General features: G+C 45.4%; 1 protein-coding gene across 2 annotated transcripts in view; it reads left to right on the forward strand.

Annotated features, from left to right (window-relative positions):
- ERCC3 (ERCC excision repair 3, TFIIH core complex helicase subunit) overlaps positions 1–18,658 on the forward strand; it is a 30,863-nt gene that overhangs the window by 633 nt on the left and 11,572 nt on the right. For both annotated transcript variants that reach the window (XM_004423928.3, XM_087435017.1), the window contains exons 3-10: positions 1,007–1,243; positions 2,949–2,998; positions 3,425–3,560; positions 3,743–3,907; positions 4,373–4,577; positions 5,858–6,172; positions 10,128–10,312; positions 13,407–13,609. In XM_004423928.3, the coding sequence (XP_004423985.1) occupies positions 1,007–1,243; positions 2,949–2,998; positions 3,425–3,560; positions 3,743–3,907; positions 4,373–4,577; positions 5,858–6,172; positions 10,128–10,312; positions 13,407–13,609 (1,496 nt within the window). The remainder of the gene's footprint in view (positions 1–1,006; positions 1,244–2,948; positions 2,999–3,424; positions 3,561–3,742; positions 3,908–4,372; positions 4,578–5,857; positions 6,173–10,127; positions 10,313–13,406; positions 13,610–18,658) is intronic.

Below are 18,658 nucleotides of genomic sequence, written 5' to 3' on the forward strand. Positions count from 1 at the left end.
AGCATGCTCTCAGCCAGGCAGGGCCCCAGAGTCTGTGGGGCCAAAGTGGAAATGCAGGGTAGTGCTCTTAAGGACTGGCTGGAAGAGAGCTTTCCTACACAGTTTAAACAGCCTGAGATGGGAATAAGCAGGAGGGATGCACACATGGGCCGGCTAGACGTGGGCTTCCTTCATCTCTAACCCCTCCTTTTACTCCCCTTCCCTCGATAGTTCTACCGCATATTTGGAAATACTTTTATCTACCAAATAAATGGCATTTATTATGTAACATTTTAGTTCCTCGTTTTTATTTATTTTTTATTTTTATTTTTTTTGGTGAGGAAGATCAGCCCTGAGCTAACATCCATGCTAATCCTTCTCTTTTTGCTGAGGAAGACCAGCTCTGAGCTAACATCTATTGCCAATCCTCCTCCTTTTTTTTCCCCAAAGCCCCAGTAGATAGTTGTATGTCATAGTTGCACGTCCTTTTAGTTGCTGTATGTGGGACGCGGCCTCAGCATGGCTGAACAAGTGGTGCGTTGGTGCGCGCCTGGGATCTGAACCCCGGGCTGCCAATAGCGGAGCGTGTGCGCTTAACCACTAAGCCATGGGGCCAGCCCCAAGTTCCCCGTTTTTAAAAATTAATGGGAGACATATATATATATATTTGGTAGGCAACTTCTTGCTCAACTTGAAGTAATTAATGTTCTACATTTTATTTGAAGTCTAGCCCAAAGGGAACTTGAGGAGAGCCAGTAAGGTAGGCTTTCCCTGTGAAGAATAGTGGGAAGCAGCTACTGACTTTGAAAACCTTTACTTCTTTTCCTCTCTGTTCTTTGTATCTGATTAAGTAACAGGCCCCCCAGTTGACTGAAGGAGTGCTTACAAAAATATCCCTGGTGTTGAAACGCTTAAAGATCACTTTTGGGGCAGCTTATCTCTTCTAGATAATGATAAGAGAAAGAGTCTAATAATCTCTGCAACTCATTAGTTTCCTTGTCTGTTGTGACGGTTTGGTGTTTCTCAGGCTCCTGATGGCCACATCTTCTTAGAAGCCTTCTCTCCAGTTTACAAATATGCTCAAGACTTCCTGGTGGCTATTGCAGAGCCAGTGTGCCGACCAACCCATGTGCATGAGTACAAACTAACTGCCTACTCCCTGTATGCAGCTGTCAGCGTTGGGCTGCAGACCAGTGACATCACTGAGTACCTCAGGAAGCTCAGCAAGACGGGAGTACCTGATGGGATTATTCAGTTTATTAAGGCAAGTGGAGGCTGAGGCTGGCTCTTTTGCCCTATTTGTCAATGTGGTAATAGTGGGGACAGGTGCTACATTTTGTTAACCTGTGGCGATCATGAAAATGCCATTCAGAGCTAGTGTGGGGAGCATAAAAACTGATTACCCTAGCTGCTGCTCCTCTGGATCCAGCATTGTGTTCTTGCTGAGGCCACACTTACCATGAGCTGCTGTTAGCCAGTGGGTACTAACACAGTGGGGGTAGTAATTTAGGCCCATTCTGGCCAGGGTTATTTGGGAATGCAGTGCAAAGTGAATGGTGTTATGGACTGAATTGTATCCCCTCCAAAATTCATATTGAAGCCCTAACCCCTAATGTGATTGTATTTGGAGTAAGGAAGTAGTTATGGTTAAGTGAAGTCATGAGAGTAGGGCCCTGATCCGATAGGATTAGTGTCCTTATCAGAGGAGACACCAGAAGACTCATGTGCTCTCTTTCTTTCTTTGCACATGCACAAGAAGAGGTCATGTGAGCACACAGCAAGAAGGTAGCCCTCTGCAAGCCAGGAAGAGAGCCTTCACTAGAAACTGAATCCCTGGCTTCTTGATCGTGGACTTCTAGAAATAAGTTTCTGTTGTTAAACCACCCAATCTGTGGTGTTCTGTATGGTAGCCCAAGCAGACTAATACAGGTGGTAAACTCCATCTAAGGCTGAATACCTGTACCAATGGTCACAATTTCCATTAGGGAAAGTCAAAAAGAACTTCAGGTGTTGAAGTGGGTAGGGTTCCATGTGAAGAGCACCTTGAACATGCTTGGGTTTGTTCTGAGAGATACATGAATGCCATTCAGAAGAGATGGACGGTGGCTTTTGGTGCCCTCTGCTGATCTAAAGGGAGTTGGATTCAGACCCCTAAATCTGGAGTGGCAGAAGATGAGTGCCATAGGCATCCAGCACAGTAATGTATCCAATCTCAGAGAAGCTGGCAGGAGCCCTGGAGAGAGTTTTCTCTTCTTGTGTGTGGAAGGGTGCCCAGGGAGAAGGGCCTGCACCTCACTGGAATGAGCCTACATCAGCACCCTGGTTGTGCTCAGTCTTGGCTGGGAGCTGCCTACAGGAATGTAGGTGTTGGTGCAGTGCTGTGATGGATCCAGGAGGGCAGCAGTGGAGGCAGGCAGCAGCCCGAGATCTGAGTGGTTAATTTTCACAGCCACCACACAGCCTCTGCTGCATTCCATCCTAAAGATTGTTGGGAACCTGGGAAGATTTAATCTGTATTCTCTACCATCAAGAAGCTTCCATTCTAGTTGGGGAAATAGTAACATTGGTGAGGAGGCCAGGAGGCTTTGCATTTAATTTACACAGCAAACAGTTCCTGAACACATCCCCTATGCCCTCTGTGCTGGAAGCTGTAGTCATACTGCTGTGGCAGGATGAACCTCTGGGTTAGGATGGGGCCTGTGGGAATGGGGAAGAAAGGGAAAGGGAAAATAAAAGAAAGATTTTAAGCAGTGTTTTATAAATTAAGGGATGTGCATCAGAATTAGCTGGGCAAGAGGAAGGTTTTGCTCTTGAAAAGAAGAGGTTAATAGAAAAAGCTCAATTCAGGCAGATCTAACCCCTTTAGGATCTCACATTGGTTGGTAGGTAGTAAGATGTGCCCAGTAATGAATGTGTTCTGAGTGAGCTGCATATTGCTAATTTTGCCTGTTTGATGTTGTCACTTGCAGTTGTGTACTGTCAGCTATGGAAAAGTCAAGCTGGTCCTGAAGCACAACAGGTGAGGGATTCTGTGACAGGCCCGTCCAAGGCACTTTACCCTCTGCACACCAGGTGGCAAGTAGCTAACGTTTGTGGAGTGTCTGCACCAACACCTACTCCCCTGAATAAGAGGATAAAAGGAATAAGTGAAGTGATGTAGCCAAAACTGGACATCTGTTCACTGGCCACTGCGTTTCCCTTAGCAATGGAGCTGGGGCTCGGACCCCTGCTTTTTTGACTTCAAAGTGAGGCTTTGCCCATAACCCTCATATGTTATATCCTGGTCAGTAGCTCATAGCTCAGATTTAGCAAACAGTTGTGGGAGAGTAAGAAAATGGAAAGAAGTATGAGGCCACTATTTTCAGACCATCTAATTGAGTGAGCAACAGAACCTTCTGGAAATGGTGTACTGGTTAGCAGGCACCTTCTTCCTCCTCTCTTGTAGGTACTTCGTTGAAAGCTCCCACCCCGATGTCATCCAGCATCTTCTCCAGGATCCAGTGATCCGGGAATGCCGCCTGAGGAACTCCGAGGGGGAGGCTACTGAGCTCATCACAGAGACTTTCACAAGCAAATCTGCCGTATGTGGGCTCCTGGGTCACCCTTGGTGGAGTGGGACATTTGGGATTTCAGCTCTCTCAGGTGCTTTAGTCCAGCATTTGCAGCCTAGTGGCCCTGTAGTTTTCTTGCAGCTTTGGCTCTTGCTTGGTAACAGTAGGATTAAGAGTTGTGTACAAGCCCAGATCCTACCTTTCTCTTACAGATTGCTAAGACTGCTGAAGGCAGTGGTGGGCCCTCCACTTCCCGGGTGACAGATCCACAGGGTAAATCTGACATCCCCACGGACCTGTTTGACTTTTATGAGCAAATGGACAAGGATGAGGAAGAAGAAGAAGAGACACAGACAGTGTCTTTTGAAGTCAAGCAGGTTAGTGAACATTCCCGCTCCTGGTTTCTTCTCTAAGCTGGTGAAGAAGCTGGTCCAGCCCTGTGTGGACTCTAGTCTGTGTGAGAGGAAGGAATCCCCATCTGTTCCTGAATTGCTTTCTCCTTTTTGGCTTTTGTGGGCTCTAGCATCTTTCTTCCTAATGGAGTTAGATCTGAGTGTCCTATTCCTTAGGCTGATGGGTCAGTCTTCACAAGTTCCTGAGGTGATGTGAGAAATGGTGCCTGAGGGGCATTTCTGGTGGCTGATTGGATTTAATTTTGTGTGTATCCTTAGTTTGAGTTGCCTTTCTAGCTTTAACCCAGCTGTTATCAAGCAAGATCTGAATTGCAAAAGTCTAGATAAACTTGTTTTTTTGACCATTTAGACCCCTCAGAATGTGTGCTCTTTATGAGCATGCTTTGGCCTTAACAAGATTATAAAACCTCCATTGTGCTCACTCCCCAGGAAATGATTGAGGAACTCCAGAAACGTTGCATCCACCTGGAGTACCCTCTGTTGGCAGAATACGACTTCCGGAATGATTCTGTTAACCCTGATATCAACATTGACCTGAAACCCACAGCTGTCCTTAGACCGTATCAGGAGAAGAGCTTGCGGAAGATGTTTGGGAATGGGCGTGCACGTTCGGGAGTCATTGTTCTTCCTTGTGGTAAGTGAAGCCTGAAGGAAGAAGATGACCAGGCTGTTGTGTCTGGATCTGCCAGCTGCCTTCCTCTCTCCCTCTGTGCTTTTCTCTAAATCACACCTGGCCAGGGAACAGCCAAGGTCAGATGACTCCCTGATTGATGACTTGACAAATATTTGAGTGCTTGCTATGTGCACAGCCCTGACCTTGGCACTGGGATGTAATGGTAGATAGAACGACATTCCTGACTTCATGGAACTCGTTCTGGTGGGATGTAGAGAGACGGTAAACAAATCAGCTAAGCAATGTATAAAATCTTGGGCAGTGAAATAAACAGCAGGGTGAAGGATTAGACAGTGATGTGGGGTGGGTGCTATTTTACATACCTGGGTTAGGTTCTTGTTCTTTGCGATTGGTTTCATGATTTTTGTATACTTGGAGGCTCCGTAGCACAGAAACTTTGCCTGTTCCTGGACAGCCTACAGTGTGCACTTCCAAAAAAGGGCAGTAGCAGCCCCCTTGGCACGTGTCAGATATCATTTGTCCTAAGCCATGTCAGGTCCTGGCCTAGGTCGTCGGCTAGAGGTCACAACAGACTCATCTGGGGACTCTACCCGGACTTCAGGGGCAGAATTTCAAGGGGCGGGGCCTGCGCCTTCAGAGTTTTGTTTTTTTTTTTAAAGCTCCATGGGTTATTTTGATGCACATTCCTGGTGAAGGAAGAATTGCTGTTTAAAGGAATAGCTCGATGTTTATCTTGATCTTCAAATGGTGGATGGTAGTAAACTGGGGAGCTCCTGGAGTTTCGCCTTCTCTGTCTTTGCTGGTAGTGGACACCCTCACGGCGTTCCGGAGTTCTCAGCCCAGTTTGTTGTGTGATCATAGCAGCTGTCTGCTGCCGAATCCCTCCTCTCTGCGGTCTGTGTGCTCGGGGCACTGTACCCCCAGCAGCGCTGCTTTCCCGTGGCCTGGGGCCAGTTACGCCTTTGTTTTCTCATGTGTGGAATGGCAATAATAGGAATGTCTCTTAGCTCTGGTTTGTTTTGAGATTTCAGCGTTTAAACAAGATGCATGTAACGTGCTACAGTAGGGCCTGGCACTTGTCTGTTTTACTTCTCACATTTTGTGTGAAGTGGGCGTGTCTCCTTTTTATAAAGAAGAAAGCAGAGGCTCTGGAGCATTAGGTGCCTCACTGTCAGCTGAGGATAATTTGCCAAGATCTGTGTGCTCATGAGTCGTTGTGTCTGTCTCTGTCCTTCCTTTCAGCCTGGCCTTGGGTAGGATTGCCCTCTTGTTTCTCATAGGTGCCGGGAAGTCCCTGGTTGGCGTGACAGCTGCGTGCACCGTCAGAAAACGCTGTCTGGTGCTGGGCAACTCAGCTGTGTCTGTGGAGCAGTGGAAAGCCCAGTTCAAGATGTGGTCCACCATCGATGACAGCCAGATCTGCCGCTTCACCTCCGACGCCAAGGACAAGCCTATAGGCTGCTCCGTTGCCATTAGCACCTACTCCATGCTGGGACACACCACCAAAAGGTCCTGGGAGGCTGAGCGAGTCATGGAGTGGCTCAAAACTCAGGAGTGGGGCCTCATGATCCTTGACGAAGTACACACCATACCAGGTGAGCAGGCTGAGAGCTGAGTTGCCCACTCACTGTATAGACAAAAGATGAGGGTACCTCCATCTTTCTAGAAAGACTTGCTGGATAAAGCTTTTAAATAAGTCATAAGCTTATGTGGAGGGGTGCGGGCAGGTGGTGGATGGGTGCACACATTCACAGCTTTCCCTAATCACTGGCCCAGAGTGGTCTTTTAGAAAATGATATTTTCTTCCTTCCTCCATCTTATTGTTGCAGCTCAACTTACCCTTAACCCATTTTTTTATGGTTCTGTGCAAACTAGAACTAGGAGCATTGAAAAGTCCTCGCAGTGGTGGTGTTTTATTTGCAGGCTAAAGTATTGATCCCTAATATGTTATTGAAGCCCTACTTCTCCATGTGTTGCAGGCAATCCTTTTTTTCAACAGCTATATTGATATAAATTATGTGCCATGAAATCCACCCATTTTAGGTATACAATTCAAGAATTTTAGTAAAATTATGGAGTTGTACAACCATCACCATGATCAAGTTTTTTTTTTTTTCTTTATTGTGGAATTTTTGTTTTACATCATTGTTTGTCGGTCACCATATAAATGCGTCCCTTCACCCCTTGTGCCCACCCCTTAACCCCCTCGCCCCTGGTAACCACCAGACAGTTCTCTTTGTCCATGTGTTGGTTTATCTTCCACTTATGAGTGAAATTACGTGGTGTTTGTCTTTCTCTTTCTGGCTTATTTCGCTTAACATAATACCCTCCAGCTGCCTCCATGTTGTTGCAAATGGGATGATTTTGTCTTTTTTTTGTGGCTGAGTAGTATTCCATTGTATATATATACACATCTGCTGTATCCACTCATCAGTTGAGGGACACTTGGGTTGCTTCCGTGTCTCAGCTATAGTGAATAATGCTGCAATGAACGTAGGGGTGCATAAGCCTCTTTGGATTGTTGATTTCAGGTTCGTTGGGTAGATTCCCAGTAGTGGGATAGATGGAACCACGATCCAGTTTGAAAACATCTCCCTCATACTCATTTACAGTCAGTGTTTTCATCCCTAGCCCCAGGCAACCACTGAATTTCTGGAAATATCATATGTATGTTGATGTTCCTCTTTAACCTGGGACCCAGGTCCCAGAGGGTGGCAGCCAGGTTTAGGATTGGTTATGTGGTGATGTGGATGTAGAGGTGTACCCTACACAATTCACGCTCGCCGTGCGTGTCTGTCACTCGCCTTGCGTGTCTGTCTCTTTCCTCTGTTCACTGGATCACTTTATCCTGGTTGGGTACAAGAGTGAAACCAAACAGCTCTAAGGGATTTTGAGTTCAGACCTTGGAAGCCCCGTGGCCTGGCTGTGCTCACCTGGCCAGAGAGCAAATGTTAAATAAGGGAATTCTAGCAAATCAGAGTGAGTTTCTTGACTGTTAAACATTTACCATGTTGGATTAGGTAGATTAGGTAGAATCCCAAATAGATTTGGGATAGATTTATCTCAAAAGCTGAAGATTGGGCCGGCCCCGTGGCTTAGCGGTTAAGTGCACGCGCTCCGCTGCTGGCGGCCCGGGTTCGGATCCCGGGCACGCACCGACGCACTGCTTCTCTGGCCATGCTGAGGCTGTGTCCCACATACAGCAACTAGAAGGATGCGCAACTACGATATACAACTATCTACTGCGGCTTTGGGGGAAAAATAAATAAATAAATTTAAAAAAAAAAAAAAATGCTGAAGATTGCTATGTTCTTTTACAGATCTTCCAAAAGGAGCCCTATTAGGTCATTATATTATAAGATATTCTTATTACAGTACTTGTATATGTTAAGTGCTTACTGCATACAAGGCATGGTGCCATTTTAACAAGTATTTATTGAGAAACTGTTAAGTACCAGGCACTGTACTTGGCCTTGGAGACAAAGTGGGAAGGACAGACAGTCAAAGAATCACACAAATAAATGTCAAATGACAACCATGACATCATATCCAGTGATGCAAGCCAGACACAAAAAGTCTGTACCATGCTTCCATTTATATGAAGTTCAAAAAGGAGGCAGACCTCCTCTCTGATGACTGAAGTCAGAGCTGTGGCTCCCTTGAGGGACAGTGCTGGTATTGACAGGAGGGGTCAGAAGAGACACTTCTGGGTGCTAAGAACACTCGTATCTTGACCTGGGTGGTTCCACAGGTGTGTACCTGTGTAAAAATTGATTGAGCCATGCACTTCATTGTGTGTGAGTCCTTCCCCTGTGACAGCCGTTATGGCAGTTAGAGAATGTAATATCGGGATGTGACTGGTTTGCAGGGCAGAAGCCACAGTGGGAGGCTTGTTTCTGGCTGCAAAGTGACTCATGCTTCCCTTGGGTTGATATAATCCCTGGGGCCCACATTAGGGTGATGTCTCCATTGCCTTGGCTACCATGTCCTTCTGATGTGGGGGACCTGGTCTAGCGTCCTTGGCTACCCCTTTCTGGAGCTGGCACAGTTCTGAGAGACAACCCTGATACTGGTTTTTTGTTTGTTTTCCAAGTGTGTGTGCAAACCATGTTAGGCTTCAGTATGTGAAACTCTGTAAGACCTGAACATTTACTTGGGGTTAGACAGCCTTCTGTTATATCACTGTTCTTTTGTTTTTGGTTTGTGTTTTGGTACAGTCTGATCTCTCTTTCCTCAGATTGTTATGTCTATCTCTGAAGTATCATTACCCTTACCTTTAATTGAGTTATAAGATAAGCATGACTCAGACATTTTAACCTTCCTTCATAGTATTAGAATTTTTAAAAAGTGAGCCATGGAAACTCATAAATTGAGTCTTTTAAAATGAATATCTCGGGCTGGCCCCATGGCTTAGCGGTTAGGCGCATGCGCTATGCTGCTGGCGGCCTGGGTTCAGATCCCGGGTGCTCACCGACGCACCGCTTCTCTGGCCATGCTGAGGCCGCATCCCACATACAGCAACTAGAAGGATGTGCAGCTATGACATACAACTATCTACTGGGGCTTTGGGGGAAAAATAAATAAATAAATAAAATTAAAAAAAATAATACAATAAAATGAATATCTCATACCCTTTTGTATGTTTATTTAATTTGGTAAATCAGAAAGAATTATAACATTCAAAAGAAAGGAAGACAAAGGAAGTTGCTGGTTGACGAGAATGAATCTAATTGGGAGAGTGTGGGAGGGAGTTTGCTGAGACGGGTAGGGGTGCCTGGGGGTTCATCTCTCTGTTTTCTCCTTGGTTTCTGGGAAGATGGTGGGAAGCTGAGAAGAACTGGCTCCTGTTGTTCCTCTGATCCCCCCAGACACCCAGCCATCTTTCTGGTGACTTTGGTACAAGTCTCAGGGTGAGCAGGTTCCTTCTGTAATTTAGAGCTCAGTGGCATTTTAAGTGTTGTAGATCATGTTTCAAATTACCATTTGTGCTCCCACTGATAGCTTAGCTGTTGTGAGGAGAATGCTGGAGTTTGCTAGCTTGGAGCTTCCTTCAAGCCACCTCTCCCTCTTGTTCTCCTTTTCATCCTTCTTTTGAACAGGTCTAAAAGTGATGATTAGGGGACGGCCCGGTGGCATAGTGGTTAAGTTCACGTGCTCCGCTTCTGGTGGCCCGGGGTTCACGGGTTTGGATCCCGGGCGCAGACCTATGCACTGCTCATCAAGCCATGCTGTGGCGGCGTCCCACATAAAGTAGAGGAAGATGGGCATGGATATTAGCCCAGGGCCAATTTTCCTCAGCAAAAAAGGTGGAGGATTGGCAACAGCTGTTAGCTCAGGGTTAATCTTCCTCACCAAAATAAATAAATAAATTAAAGTGGTGATTAAGCATTCTCACCTAGTCATTCTTATCTGGAGCCAGATTCCTGTGATCTAGAAACCCTGGCGGTTAGCCCATGTTAGTGTCACGGGCCAGCGTTAGGTCGTGAGGCTATATGTGGTACTTGAGCATTTGAAAAAGTGACAACGTGAACTTGCTGATTGTTTCCCCAGCCAAGATGTTCCGACGGGTGCTCACCATCGTGCAGGCCCACTGCAAGCTGGGTTTGACTGCAACCCTCGTCCGGGAAGATGACAAAATTGTTGACTTAAATTTTCTGATTGGGCCCAAGCTCTATGAAGCCAACTGGATGGAGCTGCAGAACAACGGCTACATCGCCAAAGTCCAGTGTGCTGAGGTAGCTGTCCCCTTCCTGGCACAGTCTCTAAGGGAGAGACTCTTCCCATGGTTAAGGGGAAACGGGTCAGGTCAATTTCTCATGGGCAGATACACAGGTCAAGACCTGAGCAAAAGTGCTGCCACCTCATGCAGCGCCCTCAGTAGCCCCGTGAGGTGGGCAGTGTTCTACCACTTCCCGGACGTGTGAAACGGAGTCTTGTTCAGGGGCACACAGTCGGTAAGTGGTAAAGTTAGGATGCTAATTCAGGCTCGCTCGGCTCCAAAACCCATGCTCTTCCTCCTTTCTGGGAGTGAGCACCTCAGGGTGCTCCTGCCCACCCTCACTCACCCCTGAGGGATTCTTGAGTGGGCCTGTTTGGGTAACCATCCAGGCCACCCCCAGGGCTGAAGCCTGTTGGTTTTCATGCCCTGAGAAGGCACCTGTGGCCTTGATGATTTTATTTCTAAGAACACGTTTTCCCAGTATTGTTCTATAATGGATACCTGCACAGGTATTTGTTAAAATACATGCTCAAAGGTAAGTCTTCTCAGAAGGAACAACAGCAAAAATCCTTTCTGGCTCCATAAACTGACTGTCGCTCAGTGGCTAGATTAGGGTGGCCTTTGTCCTGAAAGGGCAGAAAGGGGCCTCTTGGGTAAAGATGAGTGTGGGGAACCTGTGTGGGTAGACTTGCTCTGTTGAAAAGCTTCCTTACCCTTTAGTTGCATCTTCATAGTCACCACCCATCTTATGAAAGAGAGCACTGCAGAACCTGAGGCCCCTGTTCCTCTCTGGTTGCACCTGCCTTCCCCTGCCAGGCTAACCACCATCTTGGAGCTTAGGTTTATCATTCTCTTCTTTTCTCTATTATTTTACCTCCTGTGTATAATTCCTTAAATAGACATTGTTTAGCTTTGCCTTTTTTTTCCTTTGTGTATATGTAAATAGAATCAGGTTATATATCTTCTTGTATGACTTCTGTGTTTTGGTCAATATTTCTGTTCCTTGCCTAATGCATTATTTTTTTGACGATGCATGTAGCTGTGGTTCATTCCTTTGAACTGCTCTGTAGAATTCCATTGTACAAATATACCACAGCTTGATATATAATGGAATATTATACAGCAGTAAAAATAAAATCTTTTCTAATGTTGACAGATATTTGGGTTGCTAAGTTTTTTTAACAGCTTTATCAAGGTATAGTTTACATTCCGTTAACATTCATCTGTTTTAAGTAAATACTGTGATTTATAACTTCTATGATTTTAGTAAATGTAAAGGGTTGTGCAACTATCCCCACAATCCAGGTTTCGAACATTTCCACCACCCCCAAAAGTTCCCTCATGCGCATTTGCGTTCTGCTTCTACTCCTAGCGCTAGGCAGCCACTGATTTATTATCTGTCTCTATAAATTTGGGGCTTAGTTTTTTTGCTATTATGAAAATATTGCTGTAGATACTTTTGCACCTGTTTCCTGGGGCCCTTGTGTCAGAATTTGTCTAAAGCGGTGTTGTTCTCATTGTGGACTGTGACCCCATAGTAGATGGTGATGTCACTTCAGTGGGTCTTGACCAGGATACTATAGAATCTAGCAGAATGCATAATATGTATTAAGAGTATATATTGTTTGCTAAAACTATGTTTGTGCATGTGAATATATTGTGACATAAAGTGATGCAAGTTTGAAGGCCATTGCTCTGGCAGATACACCTAGAAGTAGCATTGCTGGGTTGAAGGCTCTGTGGATGTTCACTTGACTAGTCATGTCACAGAAAACTATTTTCTAAAGTGGTTGTACCAGTTAACACTCATCAAGGGTGAGTGAGATTGCTTCACATCTCTTCCAGCATTTAATATTGAGTTTTTTTCTTTGATTTTTGCTGACCCGGTAAGTGTGAAATTGTATTCCTTTATGGTCTTAATTTGTGTTGTCCTGGTTACTAATGGCGTTGAGTATCTTTTCATGTTTATTGGCCATTTGTGTTTCATATTCTGTGAAATGCAGGATTTTAAAGATATTACTGTGAAAAAGGAAGTGCTTTGCCTATAAAGAGCTAGGAACTCTAAATGAGTTATAAAAGGATATGGCCTAGAGGGAACTAGAAAACGCAACAGCAAAACCTATGAATTTGAACTCAGCACAGATGCCATATACTGATGGCAGCTAATTCTACAGTGGTGGCAGTGTGAAGAAATGGTCTGTGATGGTCGCACAGAAGTGGCCCTGGTCGCAGCCAGACACTCAGAGTCTGTCAGTGTAGGCTTGTGGCCTGTTCCAGTGCAGAGTTACCAGAGGGTCCTTTTTATCTGTACACAGCCTTGAGACTTTTAGAACTCAGGACACTTAAGTATGTCTGCCCAAGCTTCCTTTAGCTTGTCAGCAGCCTAGGCACAGGGCCTAGCAAGAGGAGGCCCTCGGGAGTGTTACTGTCATTCTTATTTGGATGCTCAAATTGTCTCAGGTGTGACCAGGGACTACCTTCAAGCTGGCTTCTATGTCCATTTGACATGTTGCCATCATTCTTTGAGTACTTCCTTGCTTTCTGGCCCAGCAAGATATTTCTGGCTCATCTGGTACTTTCCCTACCCTGGCCCTGGAATCAGCCATTTCTCCATGGAGCTTTTTGAGTAGAGAATGTCATTTAAAAACCAAGATCTAGGTGCTAGGTGTGTTAATTACTACTAGGATGTCATTACTAGGCTCACTCAACAGACAGAGCTAGGCGGCGTGTGTGCAGTTCTCCGTATCAGTTCTGTGTGTGGACTTGTGTGTGGAAGTGTGATCTGAATGGGAGGGGTTGCTTGCACCACTGCTGAGAATCTGCTTTCCCTCACCTGGAGCTGGTGTGAAAATAATTCTCTGGATATTGATATAGTTAAAAAATCTTAGTTAAGTGATTAACATGTAAGAATGTCCTAGTTCAGCATTAGATTTTTAGGTTTTGTTTTTCTGTGTGTATTTTTACAGTTTTATTGAGACATAATTCACATACCATTGGTTCTGTTTTGATTTGTTTTAGAGCTAATTCTGCTGAATGAATGGTCTTCAAAAGTTGCCAATCGTGTGATATTTAAACTTGCAAACTGACTGCTGATTCTTATTGTATCACAGGTTTGGTGCCCGATGTCTCCTGAGTTTTACCGGGAGTATGTGGCAATCAAAACCAAAAAACGAATCTTGCTGTACACCATGAACCCCAACAAATTCAGAGCTTGCCAGTTTCTGATCAAGTTTCATGAAAGGAGGAATGACAAGATTATTGTCTTTGCTGACAATGTGTTCGCCCTGAAGGAATATGCCATTAGGCTGAACAAGTAAGAATGAGAAGTTGGAGTTGCCTCCAAAGCCAGTTTGTCTTCTTGTGAGAGTGCAGAAGATGCCTTCTTTTTTCTTGAAGGCCTTAGGAACTTCTTAGGATCTAGAGGTCTGGTTCTGTGGCCCCAGTCCTAGGAACCAGGTGAGAGAGAGGAGCTGGTGGTCTGAGTCAGAGGTTAGAGCATATAGAAAAGGGAGCCTGGTCACTCTGAGCCCAGGGAGCAGGGGTAGCGTGCTGCTTTGGAGCTGGGCTCCAAAGGTGGGCATGAGTTGGCATGTGGATTTTCAGCCCTAGTGAGCACTCTGGGTGGAGACGAGGTCAGACTGTATGGGCTTGGGGGCCCAGCATCCCAGGTATAGCCCGGCATCTAGAAAGAGTTTCTGGGGAAACACCCATCAGAGTCCTCACCAGTCTACACCCCCACCCACATACCTGTGTTTAAAACCTGGCTGTTGTTGCAACTGTGACATACAACTATCTACTGGGGCTTTGGGGAAAAATAAATAAAATTATCAAAACAAAAAACCTGGCTATTGTAAATTCCCTGCCAAGTAAGGAGGAAGAGACTTGTGCTTCCTTCTACAGTGATGCAAGGCTTCAGGTGTTCTGAGTGTAGCAGAAGGCAAGGTCCTCTGCGGAGACAGGCCTTAATTCTTTTTGTGGGGGTAGGGATGCCGAGGAAAGAATGGAAGCAGACCAGCTTCTCTTTAGCAAGCAATGATTTAATTCTCACCTCAGCCATATGAGGTCATTGTGTTGTTCCCATTTATAGGTGAGAAAACTGAGACACAGAAAGATTGTTTCTCACATTTCTAAAATTGTACCTTGTAATTTAGAAAAGATTTTATTTTTTATCCAAGTGTAACAGATTATTATGAGAAACAGCAGTTCCTTGCACCTGTCTTCTCACTCACCAATTCCTGTTCCCCAAATGCAGCCACTTTCAACTTCCCTATTTACCTTTGTTTTTTTTTGTTTTTTTGTGTTTTTTTTTGTGAGGAAGATTAGCCCTGAGCTAATGTCTTGCCCATCTTCCTCTTTTTGCTGAGGAAGATTGGCCCTGGGCTGACATCCAGGCCCATCTTCCTCTACTTTTTATATGTGGGACGCCTGCCACAGTGTGGCTTGATAAGCAGTGCGTAGGTCCACACCTGGGAGCCAAACCTGTGAACCCCGGGCCACCGAAGCAGAGTGCACGAGCTTAACCACTATGCAACCAGGCTGGCCCTAGCTTTGTATTTTTAAGTAATAATTTATATAGCAATTTCTTGATTAATTGTAGAAATTCCCTGTTAACTTTCTACCATGGGAGTTGAGGATTTAGCTCTCTTACATACACCACTTCCTGCCCCACCATCCTCCCAATATGTTTGGGGTTAAGTTAGTATTCAATGTTACATTATTTTGACTGTATAAGTATTGTTCAAGCCAAGGCATATAGTGTATTATGATTACATTTTCTTTTTTGTAAACATTTGTTTTTCCTGGAGTTAATATTTGCCTTGTCATTGCTTTTTCTTGGTTTTCTATACACTAATAATTACTCCTCTTCAGACTCTTCATGCAACCGTAAATTCTTAATAGGGACAGACCCATCAGGTAATCTCTCAGTTCCTCTTTTCTTTCTTTCCCTGGTGGGATCCCTACCAGCACTTCATCCTCCACCAGTACTTCTTCCTCCTACTCTGCTCTGGCTTGCTTCCTCTCTAGGACTGGAGATCCTGCTCAGCTGTCATCTTTAGGTTTCCCTCTGACATCATCCTGTGGAGCCCTGTGCCTCTTCCCTGTGTTGGAGCCCCTGTTTCCGTGTCTCAGGTCTCCTCTTTCTCAGTCACTTGTTTTGATGGAGCACGTCCTTCAGTAGATTCCTGAGAGAAGGTATGTAGGAGGAGAATTGTATAAGACTTTGCTTGCAGGGGTCTTTATTCAGCCTCATGTTTGATAATTAGTTGGGCTGGACCTCAGCATGTTAAAGCAGGGCTCAGTTTTCTCAGGGTTTCTGGTGCAGCTGCCTGGAAGTCGGATGCCCTTCTGATTCCTCTCTGTACATGATCTGTTGTGGTGCTGGTCATGTGTTTTCCTTCTCTAAGGAAGCTTGGGGAATGTTTTATTTTTTTTTTTGGAAATTTCAAAATGGTATCTCTTGTTTTCACCATTGCAAAACAGTGTGGTCTTTTTTCTTTCATTGTGATGGGCACTCAGTACACCCTTTCAATCTGGAAACTTATGTTCTTCAATTCTGAGAATTTGTCTGTTTTTCCTTTGTTCCTCATCTCTGTTTTCTCTGTTCTCTCTTTTTTGTTTTTTAATTTTATTTTTATTTATTTTTTCCCCTCAAAGCCCCAGTAGATAGTTGTATGTCATAGCTGCACATCCTTCTAGTTGCTGTATGTGGGATGCGGCCTCAGCGTGGCCGGAGAAGCAGTGCCTCAGTGCGCGCCCGGGATCCGAACCCCGGCCGCCAGCATCGGAGCGCGCGCACTTAACCGCTAAGCCACGGGGCCGGCCCGCGTTCTCTCTTTTTTGAATCTCTGCTTGTCAGATGTTAGATCTTCTGAACAGTTTCTCTAATTTTCTCCTCTTTTTTCTTCTATTTTTGTATCCCTTTGTCTTCCAATCCTTCTACTGAAGCTTTTCTTAATTTCCAAGAGTTCTTAATTGCTAACTGTTCTTGTTTCTTGAGTACAGTGTTTTCTGTGAGGCAATTGAAGCTTTTGAAGCTTTCTTCTGTTCCCTACACTGTCTCTTTTCTTCATTTTTTTGGTTTTGATTGTTTCACCTCTGTCTTTAGAGCCCCTCTTCTGATTTTTGGTAATCCTGCATATATTTTCTTATTTAAGAGTTGGTCGCTAAAAGACTGATTGGCCTTTCTGTATAGCTTAGCGGGTTTGCTGGCCTGTGGACCTCACCACAGTGTGCTTGGGCAGGGACTCTGTTTTGTCAAGAGATGGCCAAAAGCCGCTATCTCTAGGTCTTTTGTCTTAGGCTGGACAGTTTCTCCAGAGAGGAATCTTCTGGACCCTGGCTACCAGCATGTGTTAGGGGAGGGAGAAGAGGGTCCCCTTCATCTTCATTTGCAGTCTCATTTTTGTACCTCAGCTCTGCCTAAGGTCCCAGAATGCAGACCCTCCTGTTCAGAATCTGGAAGGTAAGCCTCCAGTTTTCTGCCAGGTGGGAGGAGGCATGCCTGGCTGCTAGGGTTGGGGTCTGACACCACTCCTCATACAGATACTCTGCCAGCCCTTCTGTCTGTAATCCTGCCCCACCACCCACCTTCTGAGGCAACTGGTGACTAGTTCCTGAAGCCTTCTGTGTTCTGCATAGAAAGTTGGCTTGTTTTGTATTGGCTTTCCCTCCTGCTGGCTTGGGCTTCTGCTTCCTCTAGTCTACTAGCTCCGTTACCCTGCCTGCATCCATCTGCTTTTCGACTTCCACAATGCTATTCACTTTTCTATTCTGCTGTTGCTTCTTCTCCTTTTCTCTTTGCCCTTGTGGGTTCGTGTCTTTTTAATTTTTTACTGTCACGTTGGTGTCGATTCGAGAGAGGCAACAAGATAATGCATATATTTACTGTGTCATATTTAACAGGCATCTTCCCTCCTTATTCTCCCTCCCATTCCAGTACACCATCCAGATTCTTCCTGGAGCCTCCCTCAAGTGGCCTTCCCCACACCTGCATTCGAACACACCTGAGGCTTGTCTCTTGGTTGTAGCCTCCTGAGCATCTGCGTGGCACTACTGAATCTGAGCCAATTGGGCACAGTAAAGGGCAGCGGGTTGTGGCTCTCTCATGGATGCTAGAATGATAATCAGCTTTTACTTGTTATTATTTTTTGTGTCTCTGACCTTTAAATGTATGAAGTGTTTTTGTTTGTCTTGTTTTCTGGCTTTACAATGATCCAGTGGATCCTGGGCATTACTCCATTCTGTAGCATGGGACTGGTGTGTGGCGAGGAGTCTCCAAGCTTCTGGTTCGTCCTGGCCTTAATAAGAAAGGAATAGGTGTCACTAAAGTGCTTTGCAGGAGAGACTCTTTGGGGTATTTGGTAGTGTGGGGTAGTGGGCAGAACATCACCTTTGGAGTCAGACACACTGGATTTGACTCCCAGCTCCTCCTCTTATTAGCTGTGTGACCTAGGGAAAGTTGTTTACCTCTCTGAACCTCCTTTTGCTCTTCTGTCACATGGAGTTACCACCACCTCTCTCTCAAGATTCTTGTGCCTGGCATCTAGTAGGTGTTCAGCAGATGTCAGCTTCTCTTTCTGGAGGATGGTTACCTTCTTTCTCATTTCCTGTATGGGGGAACCTTCAGAAACTGAGGGCTCACCATTGTGTGAATAGTTTTTCCTGGTGATGGAGGAGGAAAAAAAAGAAGCACCTGAAAATCTGGGTATCGAGAGAGAGGCTGTTATGAAGAGTGGAGTTTCATGACCTTTTTCACAGGATGACACACTTAGAAAATAATAAGGTTTGTGTGGTGCCCTGAACACTCTCATATAACAGGCTTGAGTGGTTGGGGCATCCAACTTCCCCACAGGCAAGGGGTTTGCTGTCTTGGGTACACTGTAACCAGTTTGTAGCACAGTGTTGGGAAGTGCTGTGTGGAGTATCAAATGTAGTGCTTCCTGAGCCTTCGCTGGGCACTGCCCCGGGATGGCTGATGGGCCCATGTGGTAGAACACCCACATGTGGGTTTAGCCTCCCTGGGCTCCTGACCCCTCAGCTCCTCGTGTGTCAGTTGGGAACATGAAACCTACCTTTTACACTTCTGAGGAATATGGACAGAGACAGATGGATTTTTTTCATTGTAGTAGCCAGCTCATTGTTTGACATGAGTAGGCCCTGCATACCTGGTGGCTGTCCTCTTTGTCCTTGCTGTCCTTGTCATCGTCACTGTCATTACTGACCCTTGGGAAGCTACAAAACCAGGAACTTCCAAGAAAGGCAGAGAAGTGGCATTGCCAGGTGCCACGAGGTCACAAGTAATGAGGTCAGACAGGGTTGTGCCGTTTGGCAGAGAGCTGGGAATTAAAGAGAATTGTTTTGA

This window comes from Ceratotherium simum, chromosome 9, assembly GCF_057802395.1.
Source record: "Ceratotherium simum simum isolate JZ-2026a chromosome 9, ASM5780239v1, whole genome shotgun sequence".
In the NCBI taxonomy this organism is placed as follows: Eukaryota; Metazoa; Chordata; class Mammalia; order Perissodactyla; family Rhinocerotidae; genus Ceratotherium; species Ceratotherium simum.